This window comes from Cervus elaphus, chromosome 9 (genome assembly GCF_910594005.1).
Source record: "Cervus elaphus chromosome 9, mCerEla1.1, whole genome shotgun sequence".
Lineage (NCBI taxonomy): Eukaryota > Metazoa > Chordata > Mammalia > Artiodactyla > Cervidae > Cervus > Cervus elaphus.
In genome coordinates, this window is record NC_057823.1 from 58,272,867 (window position 1) to 58,291,080 (window position 18,214).

The following is an 18,214-nucleotide window of genomic DNA, read 5'->3' on the forward strand; positions in this document are numbered from 1 at the left end:
ACAGAAATATCTTATCTCATCTTGTCCTAAGAAGTAGCACTGGTTGTTGCCTGCATGCATATTACCCTAGCACATCACAAAGGGAGAGACCCAGGACTTTGAAAAAAAAGGCCTCCTCAGCTTGCCTGTCTTCAGCAAGAACTGTGTACATCCTATTTTGTTTTCAGTGACATGCTAGTGCATTCAGCATTGGGCATCCCTCTCCTCTTCTGCTAATTAAAAAATACAATTTGACCAATTTGGAATGCATTATAAGCATTTCAGTTCCTAAGAAATTCAGGAATTCAGTTCCTAAGAAACCTGCCTTTTTTTTTTTTAATTCCTTTCTCACTGCATAATTTTGCAAAATAACTCCCAACTGGAAAATGACTTCAAACTGCTGCCTGAACTGTACATTTATTTGTTCACTTGTGCAAGGAGAAAACTGAGCTAAGTCAAGTGAGATACATGTGCATGGTTCTACAAAGATCATTTTAGAACAGCTGCAAAACAGACTCTAATTCAAAAATGCCTCTGTCACTTAGACCCACATGGAGAAGTTACCAGCCTCACAAAATGTGATCGAGTAACTGATTTGTGTCAGTGGTGGAAGTGCTGCAGCCACGATGGCTTCCTTGCTGGGAGAGGGAGGAGGAGATGGAGGAGGAGCAGTTTATCAGAAATCACTTCAGGGAGGATGCCATCAATGTGGACCTATGAAACCCACAGGCTATTGATTGCAGATCTGGCAAGGCTGCAGGCCATTCTCATTGCAGGCAGGGCACCGCAGGGCCCGATAGGACTCCTTAAATCTGTTGGCCAGCATCGAGAACTTGCTGCCGTGGCACAGAGAGCAGGTGGCACTGCCCGACCCTCGGCAGTGGAAACAGTTGTCCTCGGGATGCTCCCCTTCCTGCAAGGGACAGGTCAGGGTTACATCACAACAGCAGTTTCAATCCATTGTTCACATGCAAGTCAACACAGCCCTGTGAACCCACAAAGGCTGGGTTAGTTTTAAAGGAAAATGCTTCCTATAAATGCCAGTGAGGGGAGCCGGCCAGGGACACAGAACAGTCACGGCACTTTATCAGAGATTAACCCAGAAGACCTCTCTAAGACTGCAGCCCCAGGCACCAGGCCGTGCATTCCCCAACTGGACCTTCATCTCTCTTTTCACTATCTGACATGTTATGTCTGTGCCTGTAAGGGAAGGACTTCTTGTTCTCATTGCCAAACAGAGGACACTTGTAGAACTCCTAGAAGGTGCCAAGCACTGTTCTGAACCCAGGCTCTCGGCAGTAAAGGTACAGAGTCCTAACCACTGGACAGACAGGGAATTCCCTGGGTGCTGTTCTGAGTTCTATCAACAACTCGTCTAATCCTCACAATACCCCCCTTGAGATAGTGGAAGTAGTACCATCCCTATATTACAGATGGAAAAAAGAGACCCTGAGAAGCTCAGTCGTATGAGAGTGGGCACACAGCTTGAAGAGGAGGAAGCAGGCGTGGATCCTAGAGAGTCAGGCATTTGAGATCATGCTCTGTGGACTCCATATGTTACCCCTCATCGCAGTCACCCAATAGCAGGTGCTCAAGGTTTTTCTGTGTGCCTGAGTGGATGGATGAGTGAATGTTGCAATCCCTCAGAGCTTAGAGCTGAATTCCAGCAGTACTTTATCTTTATTCTCTTTGAGAACCATGACAAGGCTCCGTGATTAAAGAGCTTTGTTCTGAAGTCAGCAGCCTGGAGCTGAGGCCTGCCTCTGACATCAGCTGTGCACCTTGGACAGTTCCCTTAACCACCCTAAATCTGTTTCTTTACCTGTGATCTGTGGCAAGAATACACAAAAGAACTATACAAAAAAGATCTTAACGACCTGGATAACCACAATGGTGTGATCACTCACCTAGAGCCGGACATCCTGGAGTATAAAGTCTAGTGAGCCTTAGGACACATTACTATGAACAAAGCTAGTGAAGGTGATGGAATTCCAGCTGAGCTACTTCAAATCCTAAAAGATGATGCTGTTAAAGTGCTGCACTCTGCATGTCAGCAAATTTAGAAAACTCAGCAGTGGCCATAGGACTAGGAAAGGTCAGTTTTCATTCCAATCCCCAAAAAAGGCAGTCCCAAAGAATATTCAAACTACTGTACAATGGCACTCATTTCACATGCTAGCAAGGTAGTGCTCAAAATCCTTCAAGTTAGCCTTCAACAGTATGTGAACTGAGAACTTCCAGGTGTACAAGCTGGACTTAGAAAAGGCAGAGGAACAAGAGATCAAATTGCCAACATCTGTTGGATCATAGAAAAGCAAGGGAATTCCAGAAAACCATCTACTTCTGCTTCATTGACTACACTAAACCTTTGACTGTGTGAATCACAACAAATTGTGGAAAATTCTTAAAGAGATGGTATACATACAACCTTATCTGCCTCCTGAGAAATCTGTATGCAGGTCAAGAAACAACAGTTAGAACCAGACATGGAACAATGAACTGGTTCAAAACTGGGAAAGGAGTAGGCCAAGGCTATATATTGTCACCCTGCTTGTTTAACTTATATGCAGAATACATCATGTAAAATGCTGGGCTGGATGAATCACAAGCTGGAATCGGGATTGCCAGGAGAAATATCAGCACTTCAGACATGCAGAAGATACCACTCTAAAGGCAAAAAGTGAAGAGGAACTAAAGAGCCTCTTGATGAGGGTGAAAGTGAAGTCACTCAGTCGTATCCAACTCTTTGCGATCCCGTGGACTGTAGCCCACCAGGCTCCTCCGTCCATGGTGAAAGAGGAAGTGAAAAAGCTGGCTTGAAACTCAGCATTCAAAAAACTAAGATCATGGCACCTGGCCTCATCACTTCACGGCAAATAGATGGGGAAGCAATGGAAACAGTGACATATTTTATTTTCTTGGGGTCCAAAATCACTGCAGATGGTGAATGCAGCCATGAAATTAAAAGACACTTGCTCCTTGGAAGAAAAGCTATGACAAAAACCTAGGCAGCATGTTAAAAAAGCAGAGACATCACTTTGCCAAAAAAGGTCCATCTAGTCAAAACTATGGTTTTTCCAGTAGTCATATATGAATGTGAGAGTTGGATCATAAAGAAGGCTGAGTTTTTGAACTGCAGTGCTGGAGAAGACTCTTAAGAGTCCCTTGGACAGCAAGGAGATCAAACCAATAAATCCTAAAGGAAATCAATCCTGAATATTCATTGGAAAGACTGATGCTGAAGCTCCAATACTTTGACCACCTGATGCAAAAAGCCAACTCATTGGAAAAGACTCTGATGCTGGGAAAAATTGAGGGCATGAGAAGAAGGGAACGACAGAGGACGAGATGGTTAGATAGCATCACTGACTCAATGAACATGATCTTGAGCAAGCTCCAGGAAATATTAAAGGACAGGGAAGCCTGGCATGCTGCAGTCCATGGGGTCACAAAGAGTCAGACATGACTTAGCTAGAGAACAACAACCACCTCTGATTTCGGCAGGTATTGCTTACTTCTCTGAGTAGCTGGAATATTAAATGAGGCTACGTAAATGCTATAGTATATTATCTGGCATAGGATAGGTTCTCCATTTAAGTCAGTTGTTTCTAAAACTTGCCAGTAAATCTGTAGGCCTTGACTCCCCTCCTCCTAGGGACACCAGACTGTTCCCTTGGCTACGGTTATGCTCTTCCCCTAAGACAGATCAAGGAAATTTGCAATTTTTGCTCTTCCATGCCATGACCATGCACAGACCATGAGCCTTCTAAGAAATAAGGGGCAATACCAGATCAATACTAGGTGAATTCAGCACCAATTCCTACCTATTTCATCTTTTGAACATCTGTCAAATCCATCCCATTTCCCCTTTTCCATAACCACAATCCTAATCCAGATGCCTATCAATTCTGGCATGAATTCAGCAGAGTCTCTGCCTCTGGTCTCGTGGGATATTCTCCCCATAGATGCCAATGTCATGAAGCTACTTACAGCTGTGATTACCACATAGAAAGCACCCAAGAAACCTTGTTATGAACACCGGCCCACCAAGTCAACTTCAGGTTAAAACCCAGCCTTCTTAACTGATGTACATTTTCAATTACTTCTTTCATCAGGCTCTCATTCTTGGGTATCTCTCTAGCTGGTCTGGAGGGACCTTTTCCCACTCTCAACCCAGCCAACTCCTGCCTGTTCTCAGATGTCGGCTTAGCAGCCCTTCCTCCAGGAAGCCTTGCCCACTCACACTTCCAGACCAGGAGTCCCACCCTCCTTTACTGCCCCCAGCCTGGTAGGTCTCACATCCCCCTGAAAGTTCCTGCTGACTAGATAGGAAGTGCTCCGGGCTAGTTCCTTTCTCCATCATTTCCTGAGGCAGCTCAATGCCTGGCACAGTACAAAAAATAAATGAATAAACAAAACAACAATGTCTGAAGAGCCCTTACTCTTCTTAAGTTCCAGGAACTAACAAGGGAGCTGAAGTCCACTGGGTGGCTCAATCAGCTAGCACAGCTTTCTTTGGTAACCCTAGAATAAAAATCAACTCTGAAGAGAGAGGCCTAAGTTCTGAAAATTGCCCCATCGCACTGCAAAATGCCTAAGAAGATATTGAGTTTTATTTTATTTATTCTAGATGTAGGGAATGGAAGTGATTATCAAAAATCCCAAATGATATTCAAGCACCCTTTATAATACTTTATTGATTGTTGCCATATTTTGATATAGTAACAGTGGGGAAATTTGTTTTCTTCCCTTAAAGTATGCAAAATAAATATTTGTTGTTGCTGTTCAGTCACTAAGTCATGTCCGACACTTTGAGACCCATGGACTGCACTATACCAGGCTCCTCTGTCTTTCACTATCTCCTGAAGTTTGCTCAAACTCAAGTCCATTGAGTTGGTGATACCATCCACCCATCTCACCCTCTGTTACTCCCTTCTCTTCATGCCCTCAACATTTCCCAGCATCAGGGTCCTTATATATATATCAGGGTCTTATAAATATATCTGCCAAAATTAAATTGCCATGCTCCATTCTTTTTCTGCCAAATCCATCATATGTTTGTTTTGCACTTGATTCCACTGAGTTTTTTTTTTTTTTTTGGCTGTGCTGAGCAGCATGCAGAATCTTAGTTCCCTGAGCAGGGATCAAACCCATGTCCCCTGAACCTTAACCACTGGACTGCCAAGGAAGTCCTATGATCTCAGCGAGATTTTAAAGATATAAGTCAATGTTGTCAAAGAAAATACAGTAAAATCCTACCATAATGCTATACAGGCGATCCAAAAATTCATTTGGATAGAATGCCAGGGTAAAAGATTAACTAAATGACTTGGTGAGCAAGTCATAAAGAACAAGAACAAATCTCAGTCAAATCTCATCTTATGTCACTGGTTATATGACGCATTGCTAGAGGTTTCACTGGAGTTTCCACTCTTAGCCTAGTTACCACACTTTTTCCAACTGTTTCCTCTCCATATCCTTTTTAATTATTCAGTTAATTCAACAGGTATTTATTCAGCCTCTGCTCTATACTAGACATGCATGATAGCATCTACCATTCTTGATATTTTAAAAAACTCTCCGCAGAAAATATTTAGTAAAAGAACATGGAGCATAGCTGCACAGCAGAGCTTAGGGTCTAGAACCCACAAACCTGCCCACACCATCTCTCACCAGCTCCATGACCAAGAAAAGGGCTTTCATCAGAGACTCAGCCTTTAAGATGGGAATCAGAGCCAATCTGGGGGTTAATGAGCAGAGTGATTAAGACCAGATGGACCTGAGTTTGACTACTGACTCTGGTGACCTCTGGCAAGTTACTTAATTTTTCTGAGCCCTTATTTCCCCAGCAGCAGAATGAGACTACCGATAATAGCTACCAAACAGAGTCCTTACGAGAATGAAATGGACTATTGCATGGGCATGATACCTGGCTAACATGAACCCTCAAAAAATGTCAGGACTTCCCTGGTGATGCAGTGGATAAGAATCTACCTAACAGTGCAAGGGGGCACAGGTTCAATTCCTGGTCTAGGAATATTCCACGTGCTACAGAGCAAGTGATCCCGTTTGCCACAACTACCGAGCCTGAGCTTTAGAGCCCGTGAGCCATAACCACTGGGCCTGCACTCTAGAGCCTGAGAGCTGCAACTACTGAAGCCTGTGTGCCTAGAGCCTGTGCTCTGCGACGAGAAGCCACTGCAATGAGAAGTTTGAGCATCGCAGGGAAGAGTAGCCCCTGCTTGTCTCAGCTAAAGCCCACAGAAAGCAATGAAGACACAGAACGGTCAAAAATAAATAAATAGATTTTAAAAATTATTTTAAAATTTTGTATTAAAATGGCAGCTATTAATATTATCATTTTGTTTCAAAGGTAAGATCACATGAAGCATAAAGAAGCCCAGATGACTTATGGTTCAAACCCACTGATTACAAGGCAAGATTTTTCCTCTTCTACTTTTCCCTGTGGCTCAATTCAATTATTCCTCTCCTTTCCTTTTGTAGTTAATATAGAGGTTCAAGTTTAGCCTGGCTTTTAGCCTGGCCCCGCTCTTTCATCAAGGAAGACCCTACTGTCTCCCTGTTCCATATAATACAACAAAGAGTCTCTTGGTCAGAATGGGCTCCTTGATGTTCTCTGACCCTGTGTTTTAGAATAGAAGTTGTCTGGGCATTTACTGCATGAGAGATGGGGCAAACAAATAACAATTTAAAACAGAGCTTAGAGGACAGGCAAATGAAGTGCAACCTTTCATGGGAACTTTTTGCTACATATCTCTGTCCTAGTTTATGGCATTAGAGTAAAAAAAAAGAAAAAAATACATAGTTCTCTCCAGATTGAATTTAAAGGTAATTGTCATGGCAGGCCTGTTGCTTTTTCATTCAGCCCTGCAGTGTGACCTGCATTTCTGGTCCTCCTCTGAAAATACATGCTCTTACAAGTTACAAATATGGTGTGGAAAAAGAATAGAATTAATGAATTTCAAAGTGGGATGGTGATGCTTAGTATCACAAAGTTTAGCTGTCTGCCTTTCTACTAGGCTAGGTTCTGAATAGTACTATAGAGAAGACAAGAGAAGGAAGACTATTTCTTATCATTTGGCACTTGGTTCCAACTTCCAAAAATATTTACCTACTATTTACTGAGCACCTAATTAGATGCCAGGATCTTTTTTTTTTTTTTTTTGGCATTGGAACTACTATGTCACACCCAACATAAGCATTCTCCCTGCCCTCACAGAAACCAAATCCTAGTGAGTAAGAGCAAGCATTAACCAAACAATTGCACAAATAAATGTAAGATTACAAATGTGGGGGCGGGGAGCTCAGGGACTTGAGGAGACCATCCTTGTGGATTTTTATCCTCACAGAAGTCAGGAGAAGTCTCTCTGAGGAAGTGATGCCTCCACCGAGATCTCAAGGGGCTGTGGGCAAGGAGGTAGGGAGTCCAGAGAATATTCTAGGAACAAGGAAGTAGGCTCTGGTAGGAAAGAACAAAGAGCTTCTGAGGGGTAAGCAGATGGGCAGTGGGTCTGGGGCAGAGAAAATGAGTAGAGATCTGTTTAAGTCATGAGGCTGAAGAAGGCAAGTCCACAGTGTTTTCTAGAACTAGTGAGGAGTTCCAGCTTTATCCCAAGTGATGAGTGGCCACTGAAAGTTTTGGGTGGAGGGAAAGGATGAGGAAGGGGGCCACATAATCAGATTTGCATTTCAAATATATCTTGTCAAGTATGAGGTCAGGTCTGAAAGAGACAGGAATGGTTGTAAGCAGAACTGGTATCTGGGCATGGCCTTCTCCTTTCTGTCCCCTAAACCCTCCCAGGGTGGGAACATCACTCAAGCGTGAGGAAGCCCCTGGCCCATTTTGTCATGCTAACCCATAGGAGGTTCAGCTTCATGTTCCAAGAGATGGACTCTAAAGAGGGAAAATTCATTTCCGCTGTTTTATAAGCTTTTGTGCTCTTTGCTTACATTCACCAAAATTGCTTTTCCCACTCTCAACTTCACACTGTGAACTCCTGAATGTCATCACCTTCCTGCTCGTCTGAGCATGTCTAAGCAATGGCTTCTAAGGAGTGCACACCTTTGAAAGGTGTCACCTTTAAACTATTTTTATCTTCCCTTTTGAAAAGAATGTAAGAAGCTTTAATAATATTTTCAGAAGAAAATGTGACATCCACCTTTAACAAACAAGGTGACATCGGCACCTTCACTAGGTTGGGTTTAACTTAACAAAGGTAGCACCCAAGAGACCCTGTTGCATGCATAATGTAGAGTTCTCTCACTTTACATAAAGTGACAATGACAACCCTGCTCTTTCACTCACTTTCAGCATGTTATAACATGTTGTGGTTCACGAATATCTGGTCTAATGGACTTACAGATGCTATTGATAGATTAAACTAATCTCCATGGCAGGGTACCTGAAGAACTGTGGATACAGGTTCATGATTTTTGTACAGGAGGCAGTGATCAAGACTATCCATCCCCAAGAAAAAGAAATGCAAAAAGGCAGAATGGTTGTCTGAGGAGGCCTTACAAATAGCTGAGAAAAGAAGAGAAGCTAAAGGCAAAGGAGAAAAGGAAAGACATACCCATTTGAACGCACAGTTTCAAAGAATAGCAAGGAGAGATAAGAAAACTTTTTTCAGTGATCTATGCAAAGAAATAGAGGAAAACAATAGAATGGGAAAGACTAGAGATCTCTTCAAGAAAATTAGAGATACCAAAGGAATATTTCATGCAAAGATGGGCATATTAAAGGACAGAAATGGTATGGACCTAACAGAAGAAGAAGCTATTAAGCAGAGGTGGCAAGAATACACAGAAGAACTGTACAAAAAAGATCTTCATGGCCCAGATAATCACAATTGTGTGATCACTCACCTAGACCCAGACATCCTGGAATGCGAAGTCAAGTGGGTTTAGGAAGCATCACTACGAACAAAGCTAGTGGAGGTGATGGAATTCCAGTTGAGCTATTTCAAATCCTAAAAGATGATGCTGTGAAAGTGCTGCACTCAATATGCCAGCAAATTTGGAAAACAGTGGCCACATTAGTGGCCACAGGACTGGAAAAGGTCAGTTTTCATTCCAATCCCAAAGAAAGGCAATGCCAAAGAATGTTCAAACTACTGCAAAATTGCACTCATTTCATGCTACTAAAATAATGCTCAAAATTCTCCATGCCAGGCTTCAATAGCACATGAACTGTGAACTTCCAGATGTTCAAGTTGGATTTAGAAAAGGCAGAGGAATCAGAAATCAAATTGCCAACATCCATTGGATTATCAAAAAAGCAAGAGACTTCCAGAAAAACATCTACTTCTGCTTTATTGACTACACCTAAGCCTTTGACTATGTGGATCACAATAAATTGTGGAAAATTCTTCCAGAGATGGGAATACCAGAGCACCTAACCTACCTCCTGAGAAATCTGTATGCAGGTCAAGAAGCAACAGTTATGAAATTCATGAAACAATGAACCAGTTCCAAATTGGGAAAGGAGTATGTCAAGGCTGTATATTACCACCCTGCTTATTTAACTTATATGCAGAGTACATCATGAGAAACGCTGGGCTGGAGGAAGCACAAGCTGGAATCAAGATTGCTGGGAAAAATATCAATCACCTCAGATATGCAAATGACACCACCCTTATGGCAGAAAGCAAAGAGAAACTAAAGAGCCCTTTGATGAAAGTGAAAAAGGAGAGTGAAAAAGTTGGCTTAAAACTCAACATTCAAAAAACTAAGATCATGGCATCCGGTCCCATCACTTCATGGCAAATAGATGGGGAAACAATGAGAGACTTTATCTTCTTGGGCTCCAAAATCAGTGCAGATGGTGACTTCAGCCATGAAATTAAAAGATGCTTGCTCCTTGGAAGAAAAGCTATGACCAACCTAGACAGCATATTATAAAGCAGAAACATTACTTTGCCAACAAAGGTCTGCCTAGTCAAAGCTATGGTTTTTCCAGTAGTCAGGTATGAATGTGAGAATTGGACTATAAAGAAAGCTGAGCACTGAAGAATTGATGCTTTTGAACTGTGGTGTTGGAGAAGACTCTTGAGAGTCCCTTGGACTGCAAGGAGACCATACCAGTCAATCCTAAAGGAAATCAGTCCTGATTATTCATTGGAAGGACTGATGCTGAAGCTGAAACTCCAATACTTTGGCCACCTGATGCAAAGAACTGACTCCTTGGGAAAAACCCTGATGCTGTGAAGGATTGAAGGCAGGAGGAGAATGGGGACGACAGAGGATGAGATGGTTGGATGGCATCTCCGACTCGATGGACGTGAGTCTGAGCAAACTCCGGGAGTTGGTGATGGACAGGGAAGCCTGGTGTGCTGCAGTCCATGGGGTCACAAAGAGTCGGACACAACTCAGCAACTGAACTGAACTGAATCTCCATGAAATCTAAAGACAAGTAGCTTTGTTAGATTTCTTCAGGGAAACTGTGGGTTGAGTATTAACCAATAAAAGAAGCACAAGCAAACCCATAAGAAAAGGACAGAGGTAATTTTTTCTTCCATGTCTAGAACAGGCTGTCCTAAGCTACAGTGCAAAGTGAAAACAATATAAACCTAATCAGATCTTTAAAGAAATCATTCAAAATAATTCAAATTGTATTTGCAATATGGACTTGTAACTATTATTGCTAACAATAAAATATGATAAAACACTAAAATAAAAGAAAGTAAAAATTCCCCAATATTATTAACATTTAGACATCTTAGGTATTCATATTCAACCATACATTAAAGAGTACACAATCAAAACAATTTGGAGACCAGGGCTATAGGGCCAGCCCTGCACAGAGCAGTGGACTGTGGAGACACACCTGTGGGTACTGGTTATGGGGGAAGGTGCCTTCCGTCTCTGGCAAAGGACCATGGTTCTGGTGTGCATAGATTTCTTCTTTGCTCATCAGAGACTCTTCCTCGGCCTCCTCTTCCTTTTGGAGCATTTTCCTCATGAAATCTCTCTTGTCCATTGGAGTTCGAATGATTTTCAGGTTATTCGTGTAGATGATTATCTTTCCAAAATCTATAATAGGTGGGGACTAGAGACATGAAGAATGAGTTTGGTGATGCCCCAGTCACCAAATACAGGGCTGAAGAACCCCTTCAACATCCCAGGAAAGAGATACACCATCCATTCAGCACTTGGGGTCCCATCACAACCCCAAACTACAATTCATTCCCTAGATTCTCTGTTCTGTCTGAAAACCCTGATCGCCAGCTTCTTATTTCCTGTTGATGGTAACCAATCAAAGCTGAACTAATCACATGACTACAATGTAGGGCTCTGCAGGACAAGGTCCTGAGCTTCTATTCCTACTACATACCATGGGAGCTGGTGCAGGGCTGGGCAGAGTGAGAGATTTATGCATATATAGGAATGCTTTTAAAAAATAAATCTCTCAGAAACCAAATTATTAGTTATGCTTCTTTAAAAATTTACCAGTTTATATAATTAATTAGGGATACATTTTAAGTTCTAATTTTTTTTGTTTATTGTATAATACACCATTTGAAAATACCAAGGAAATATCCTTTTGTTTTTAATGACACATGAGTGGAAGTAATGCTAGCTGGCAGTATTTGATTGTGAGAAATCAATACATTGAATTTTTTAAATAAATAAATCTCTCTCCAAATTTTTATGCATAAGTAATAATGTGTGTGTTAGCCACTCAGTCATGTCTGACTCTTTGCAATCCCATGGATTGTAGCCCGCCAGGCTCCTCTGTCCATGAAATTCTCCAGGCAAGAATATTGGAGTGGCTTGCCATTCCCTTCTCCAGCAGATCTTCCCGACAAGGGATTGAAACTGGGTCTCCCACACTGCGAACAGATTCTTTACTGTCTGAGCCACCTGGGAAGTCCTATAAGTAATAATAGTAGATACAATTTATTGAATCTACTATTACTATAGTGGATAGCATTTATTGAACATCAGGCATCATGCTAAGCATTTTACAAACATTACCTCACTTCCCTCCCAAACATCCCTATGATGTTGATGCAACAATTTCTGTACATTTAATGGAAGAAGAGACTGAGGCTTAGTGAGGTTACGAGCTTTCCAAAGTTGCAGAGTTATTCAGGGTTTGTGGCTGGAATTTAAACTCAAGTCTGTCTCACTCTAAGGTCCATATTCTTAGTACCTACACTATACTATTCACAAACATCCCCTCAACCAAGTAAGATTATCCATATATATGTTGTGTGTGTATACATTAATCATATATGATAAACATTTTTATGTCAATAAAAATACTGTGTGTACGTGCTCAGTCATATCCAATTCTCTGCGATCCCATGGACTGTAGCCCACCAGGCTCCTCTGTCCATGGGATTTCTCAGGCAAGAATACTGGAGTGGGTTGCCATTCCCCTCTCCACAGAATATTCCTGACCCAGGGATTGAACCTGCATCTCTTGCACCTCCTACATTGGCAGGAGCATTCTTTATCAACTGTACCACCCGGGAAGCCTGCAGCATCATTATTAATAGCTTATGCTCCCTTGTATAGATTTATCATGTGTTACTTCATCATTTGCTGAGAAACAACTTGGACAATTTTACAGGGCAGTAGAGGAGTCCAGGCAGGAAGTGTTTAGACATCAGTTAACTAAGAACACATACTTCTTCACAGATAGCTTAGAGGGGATACAACAGTGTATCCCCATCCCACTGTCCGCCAATCGTGAGATACAGGAGAGCCATTTGGTCTCTCAGGACCTCAATGTTCCCATGCAAATGGGCTGACAGCCAAATGGTGGGCACCACCACAAACAAAGTGTGACTAAAACATACAAGTATTTCCTTACTAGCTGATAATCAGGCGCTGTCCTGAGACTCCTGAGCACCTTCCTATTTCTCAAACTCCTTTCCTGACGGAGCCTCTCACACCCCTAAACCCAGTGGTGTAGACATTAATGCTCAGGATCCCAGGTATCAGGACCCTGCCCCAACACTCTCCTGACTTCTGTGCTGACCTCAATGTTCCTGTGGTTAAATGTTTTAATTCTCACCCCTGAGGCTAATTATATCAACGTCTAAGGGTGAGGGCGCAATGAAAAATATGTTAAACAGAGTGTGCAAAAGCTGAAGATACTATGCAAATGATGAGTGTTTTTTACTGCAGTTAGTATTAATCATGCTACATAGCTACGTTCCCCAGCATGAAATGTTTTGCCCTGCCTTTACAGAACTTTATAAACCAAATCTGTTTAGATGCCACAGTTAAGCAGTCTCCTATTTAGCCCTCATGAATTCAGTCACAACCTGGCTTGAGCAGGACTTCAATCTTCAGGTCCCCTTCCTTGAAACACCCACAGAGTTTTCAATAATTATTAATGAAGCCACAAGCTTCCTACCTGGCCCTGTATCCTCTCCCTCTTGTCAAGGGATCATGTGGCAGCTTCCATTTCCTATTGTTTGATGCAGGCTGGGTTCCTGTTTCACACTCTGGACTATCAGTTTCTGAGCATCAGAAGATAAAGATGGTGGTACCTTTGGAAGGTTCCATTTCTATTTCCAGTAATAGCCGAAGAGGTTCAGTTACTCAGAAGCTTTTTTCGTACAAAAGGCTGGTTTTCCAAAGGTCTTAACATATGAAAAAAAAACAAACTTCACTCATCTGGCCCAACCTCCTGTCTCTCAGCTGGACAACATCTGAGACACCCAGGATAGTAAATTTATTTTTAATATACTCCCAAGATGGAGGATCCCAAATCACCTTTAAGGCATGTTTAAGTTTCAGTTACCCTGACAGCCAAGTTCTTTGCATCTAAAGAAACTCTCTGGGTGTAACTAAAGTTCACATTATCCAGTTACACTCAAGTGCCTGTGAGGAACACACACTCTTACATTATAGAGGGCCAGGATGGAGCCAGGACGTTTTTGTTTTATTCCATAATCCTGGAATGGCAACTTATATAAGATTAAGTATTCATAAATACTTTTATGTCAAAAAAAAATGGGACTGGGATTGCCATTCAGGGAGCATGCAACCTTCCACTGCTCTGTGTTTAAATCCAGACATGTCTTGTTGGGACTAGAAACTCAATGTGCTTTGGAGGTGGACAGATCTGAGTTCAAATTCTATTTGACAACTGTGTGAAGTCTGTAAGTTATTTAACCCCCATGAACTTCTGTTTTTCCATTTGTTAAACTCTTCCTCCCAAAATTATTATGAGAATGAAATTGCATAACAGTACAGAAAGTTCTTGTTCAATAAGTGTTACTTTCCTTCCTCCTCCCCACGCTCCGCCCCCACCCCCACTTTTTTGGCTGCTCTAGGTCTTAATTGTGGCGTGCAAGATCTTTAGTTGCAGCATGCAGAATCTAGTTCCTTGACTGGAGATGGAATCCCGGAGATGGAATCCCAGCCCCCTGCATTGGGAGCAGCGAGTCTTAGCCCCTGGTTCACAGGGAAGTCCCTCCCTTTCATCTTTTTTAATGACCCTTATACTTAGGGTAAAATGCTCAGTGGTAAAGAATCACCTGCCAATGCAGGAGTCGCAGGAAACGTAGGTTCGATCCCTGGGTCAGGAAGATCTCCTGGAGGAGGAAATGACAACCCACTTCAGTACTCTTACCTGGGAAATCCCATGGACAGAGGAGCCTGGTGGGCTAGAGTCCATGGCATCACAGAGTTAGACATGACTAAGCATGCACACATACATATACTTCAGTCAGTTTCAAATCCTTAAAATATCTGTTTGTAAGATTTTCTCTATACATCACATTAAATTTTAAAAGCCTCAATATTTCCTTAATAAGAACCTGGTCATTATCACAGTGGTAGGTAACACGTACTGAACATAAAAATGTGTGCCAGGCACAGTGCTGAGTACTTTCATGTCTTTTATATTTTTAATCATCACAATAATCTTTGCAAGCATGTACTTTTATTATCATAAGGTTAAGTGGCTTGCCCAAGCTCTCAGAGTAAGTGGGCTGGACGGACATCAAGTCCAGGTTTAACTGACAGCAGAGCCTTGCTTTTTATGATTATTATTTTATTATGATAAAATACACATAACATAAAACATACCACTTTAACCTTTTGTAAGGTACAACCCATGTAAGGCATCAACACTTTTATATTGTTGTGCAGCCATCTCCACCACCCATGTCCAGAACTTTTTCTCATTTCCAAACTGAAACCCTGTACTCTTTAAACTCCACCTTCTGCCCTCCCTAGCCCATGGCAGGCACCATTCTCCTTTCTGTCTTACAAATTTGACAGTGCTAGTACCTCATACAAGTGGAATCATACAATTATCTTTTTATGACCAGTTTACTTCACTTAGCATAATGTCTTTAAGATCCATCCATGTTGTAGCATGTATTAAAATGTCCTTCCTTTTAAAGCTGAATAATATTCTATTGTATGTATATACCACGTTTTGTTTGTTCATTCATCTATTGATTGATATTTGCTTCCATCTGTGGGCAATTGGGCTGCTATGAGCACTGGTATATAAATATCTGTTCAAGTTCAGAGCCCTTCTTTTTAATTGCTGTGCTTAACTGCTACCCAATGTTGCTGCAAAGCCAATATTTACTAAGGGTTATTTCACAGTTGGATTCACTATTGAAAAATCATGACTTCCCAGCTCTAATTTCCTTATTTTCCCCAAGCACTGCATTGACAACCTATTTCAGTGGGTGGAGCTGCAAGAATCCAACCTGACCTCTCTCACACCCAGAGACTGGCTAGCAGCTGGATGTGGCATTTGTTCATGCCACAAAGAAATCAAGGATAACCAGAACAGGCAGAAATCAAACCCTGAAACTGGTCTAGAGAGTACTGTGTTTAAAACCACTGTACAGTGCTGCCAGTAAGACTCAGGTATCTGGTTTTATCAAGTCCATGCCTAACCATACCTTTACATACATGCCAAGTGTGACACATGACTGATGAAGGTCAAGCAGTCCAATACTACAAACCATGGACTTGTGCAAGGTTTGCATAAACTATGACTTTATAAATTCTAAAGCTGGTTAAAAAGAGGTACTGTAAGTACAAGACATAGCCAAGTACCCAGGACATAAAAATCACTTGAAAAATGGTTACTATTATAATTATTATCATCACTATTATTAATGGTCTTATTCTCTTAAAAAGAACATTCCATAGGGCCAAGAACATAGGGAATTAGAAGACCTAAAATTACAGACCTAACTCTGTAATATTGGTGAGTCCCTTACAACCTGGAACTCAATTTTCCTCATTCGTAAAATGGAAACAACTACATTTTTCACAACCTTTCTCCTCAAGGTTGTGGAGAAGACCCAATGAGGTAGAACGTGATTTTAATGCAGAAGTGCCTTTAACGCAGAAGTCACTTCACTAACAAAAGGAATTGTTCATTCCAGCCCCCTTGAATATCAATAAGAAACCTGGTATTATCTTTGATAAATGTGGACACGCTCATAATTAAACTTTTACTAATGCCAACAAGGCCAGTACATTTCTCTGCTATCGCTATATAACCTGTTCCCTTAGGAAAAGAACAATATAAATGATTAGAGAGTAATGACCTGAATTTTACACTTTAAAGATGAAAACATATCCTGGTGTGCTATTCATTAATAACCTGGTACATTATATAATTGCACTTAAGGTTTTTTTTTTTTCAAGGCATTCAGAGTCCTCCTGCAAGCAGAAAACATGCACACCTCCTATTAGTTTGTGGAAATCAGTGAATATGTTCCAGGCTCTTCTAGCTTCAAAGAAAATCATGTATGGGCTTTTGATGATCTTTGGTACTGGAGAAAATAACTGAAATTCACAGATAAAATACATGCTTCTATCTAACTATTAGCTCAAATGTCTTCCACATGTAACATTTCCTCTGGCTGACCTGCTTTTCTCCATTTCTTCCCAGGGTTCCACCTACCCAGGATTCCTGCTAACAAGCAATGGAAAGGCAAAAGAAATAAACAAACAAGCATTTTTTAAAAGCAGGCAGCAGGAGGCAGGTAAGAAACAAAGCAAGATATGGATAAACCATAAGTTAAATAATCGGCTGGAGTAAAGTGAGCACCTTCAAACACTTAACTCTTCCAGGAAAAAGAACAACCCCTTACAGCATAATTTTCTAAAACAGCAGTCTGGCAACCTGAAAGCCACTGTATCTCTATTTCATTTACTTACCAAGACATCCCAGCTGAACACCCAATTACAATTTGTTACCCTGGATGGAAGCTGAATACCAGCTACACTTTTTGCACTTTCCAACAAGTAGTCAACAAGAATGTTATTTTTGTCCCAGAAATATTATTCTGATAGTGGCTTGGCATTTGGTGCACCTATAGCTGATTGGGCTTCCCTGGTGGTTCAGCAGTAAAGAATCTGCCTGCAATGCAAGAGATGTACAGAAGACGTGCGTTCCACCCCTCTGTAGGGAAGATCCCCTGGAGGAGGGCATGGCAACCCACTCCAGTATTCTTGCCTGGAGAATTCCATGGACAGAGGAGCCTGGCGGGTTACAATCCATGGAGTCGCAAAAGAATCAGATATGACTAAGTGGCTAAACAACAACAAAAGCTCTGGTTGGTACCCAAGCACAAGCAAGATACAAACTGAAACATTTAGGTGTTTCTCTAACGTTTTAGTCCTTAAAGCTTACACATCAGGGGCAATACCAACCTTATGGTCATTTGCCTTGTAATCATTGAAGAAAGGCTGGCTGCCTGCCAAAGTGTAGGCACTACCCTCTCGAAACACACTGATCCTCTGAGCAGTCAGCTTGGGAGAGCACGGTTGGGGCTTCGGGACTTCCCCAGATCCGTAAACACCATCCATTGGTTCAAGGGACTCTTGGAGGAAACTGTGAGGGTATTCCTCCTTTGGTGACTCTAATTCCTGCCCATCTTCAAAGACTTGCTTCAACACACGGCCGCTGTAGGAAGACGAGATTTTAAATCGGACTTTCCGGGGTTTGCCGTCACTCTTCTGAGTCAGCTTCTTCTCGGGGTCCTCCATCAGCAGAAATTTCACCCTGTGGTTTCCAGGCTTCAGGGTAGCAGTGAAACTTGGGGCTCGGAGAAAAAGGCATTTTATTTTCACTCCTCTTGCATATAATTAATTCAAGTTGGTGCTGAGGCTTGCTCGGTTTACAGCAATTGACACCCACACATTAAATATTGATGGGCCTCCATGCAAAGGCAGGTGATTGCAGGCTTATGGAGCAGATGGAGCATAAGAC

General features: G+C 41.8%; 1 protein-coding gene across 1 annotated transcript; it reads right to left on the reverse strand.

Moving 5' to 3' along the window:
* Positions 1-709: 709 nt before the first annotated feature.
* GRXCR2 (glutaredoxin and cysteine rich domain containing 2) lies at positions 710-17,991 on the reverse strand. Its single transcript, XM_043912790.1, has 3 exons — positions 17,656-17,991; positions 10,826-11,047; positions 710-892 (listed from the first exon to the last, which is right to left on the reverse strand). Exons 1-3 carry the CDS (start codon positions 17,989-17,991, stop codon positions 710-712), a joined length of 741 nt encoding a protein of 246 aa, XP_043768725.1.
* Between the last annotated feature and the right edge of the window lie 223 nt (positions 17,992-18,214).

Bases quoted from the DNA above. Each gene is read 5' to 3' on its own strand.
- GRXCR2 (XM_043912790.1), bottom strand. From the start codon at position 17,991: ATGGAGGACCCCGAGAAGAAGCTGACTCAGAAGAGTGACGGCAAACCC. The intron at 11,048-17,655 runs GTTGGTATTGCC...TCATGTCTCTAG, and splicing joins ACAAGGCAAATGACCATAAG to TCCCCACCTATTATAGATTT. The intron at 893-10,825 runs GTGTGTCTCCAC...TGTCCCTTGCAG, and splicing joins CCCATAACCAGTACCCACAG to GAAGGGGAGCATCCCGAGGA.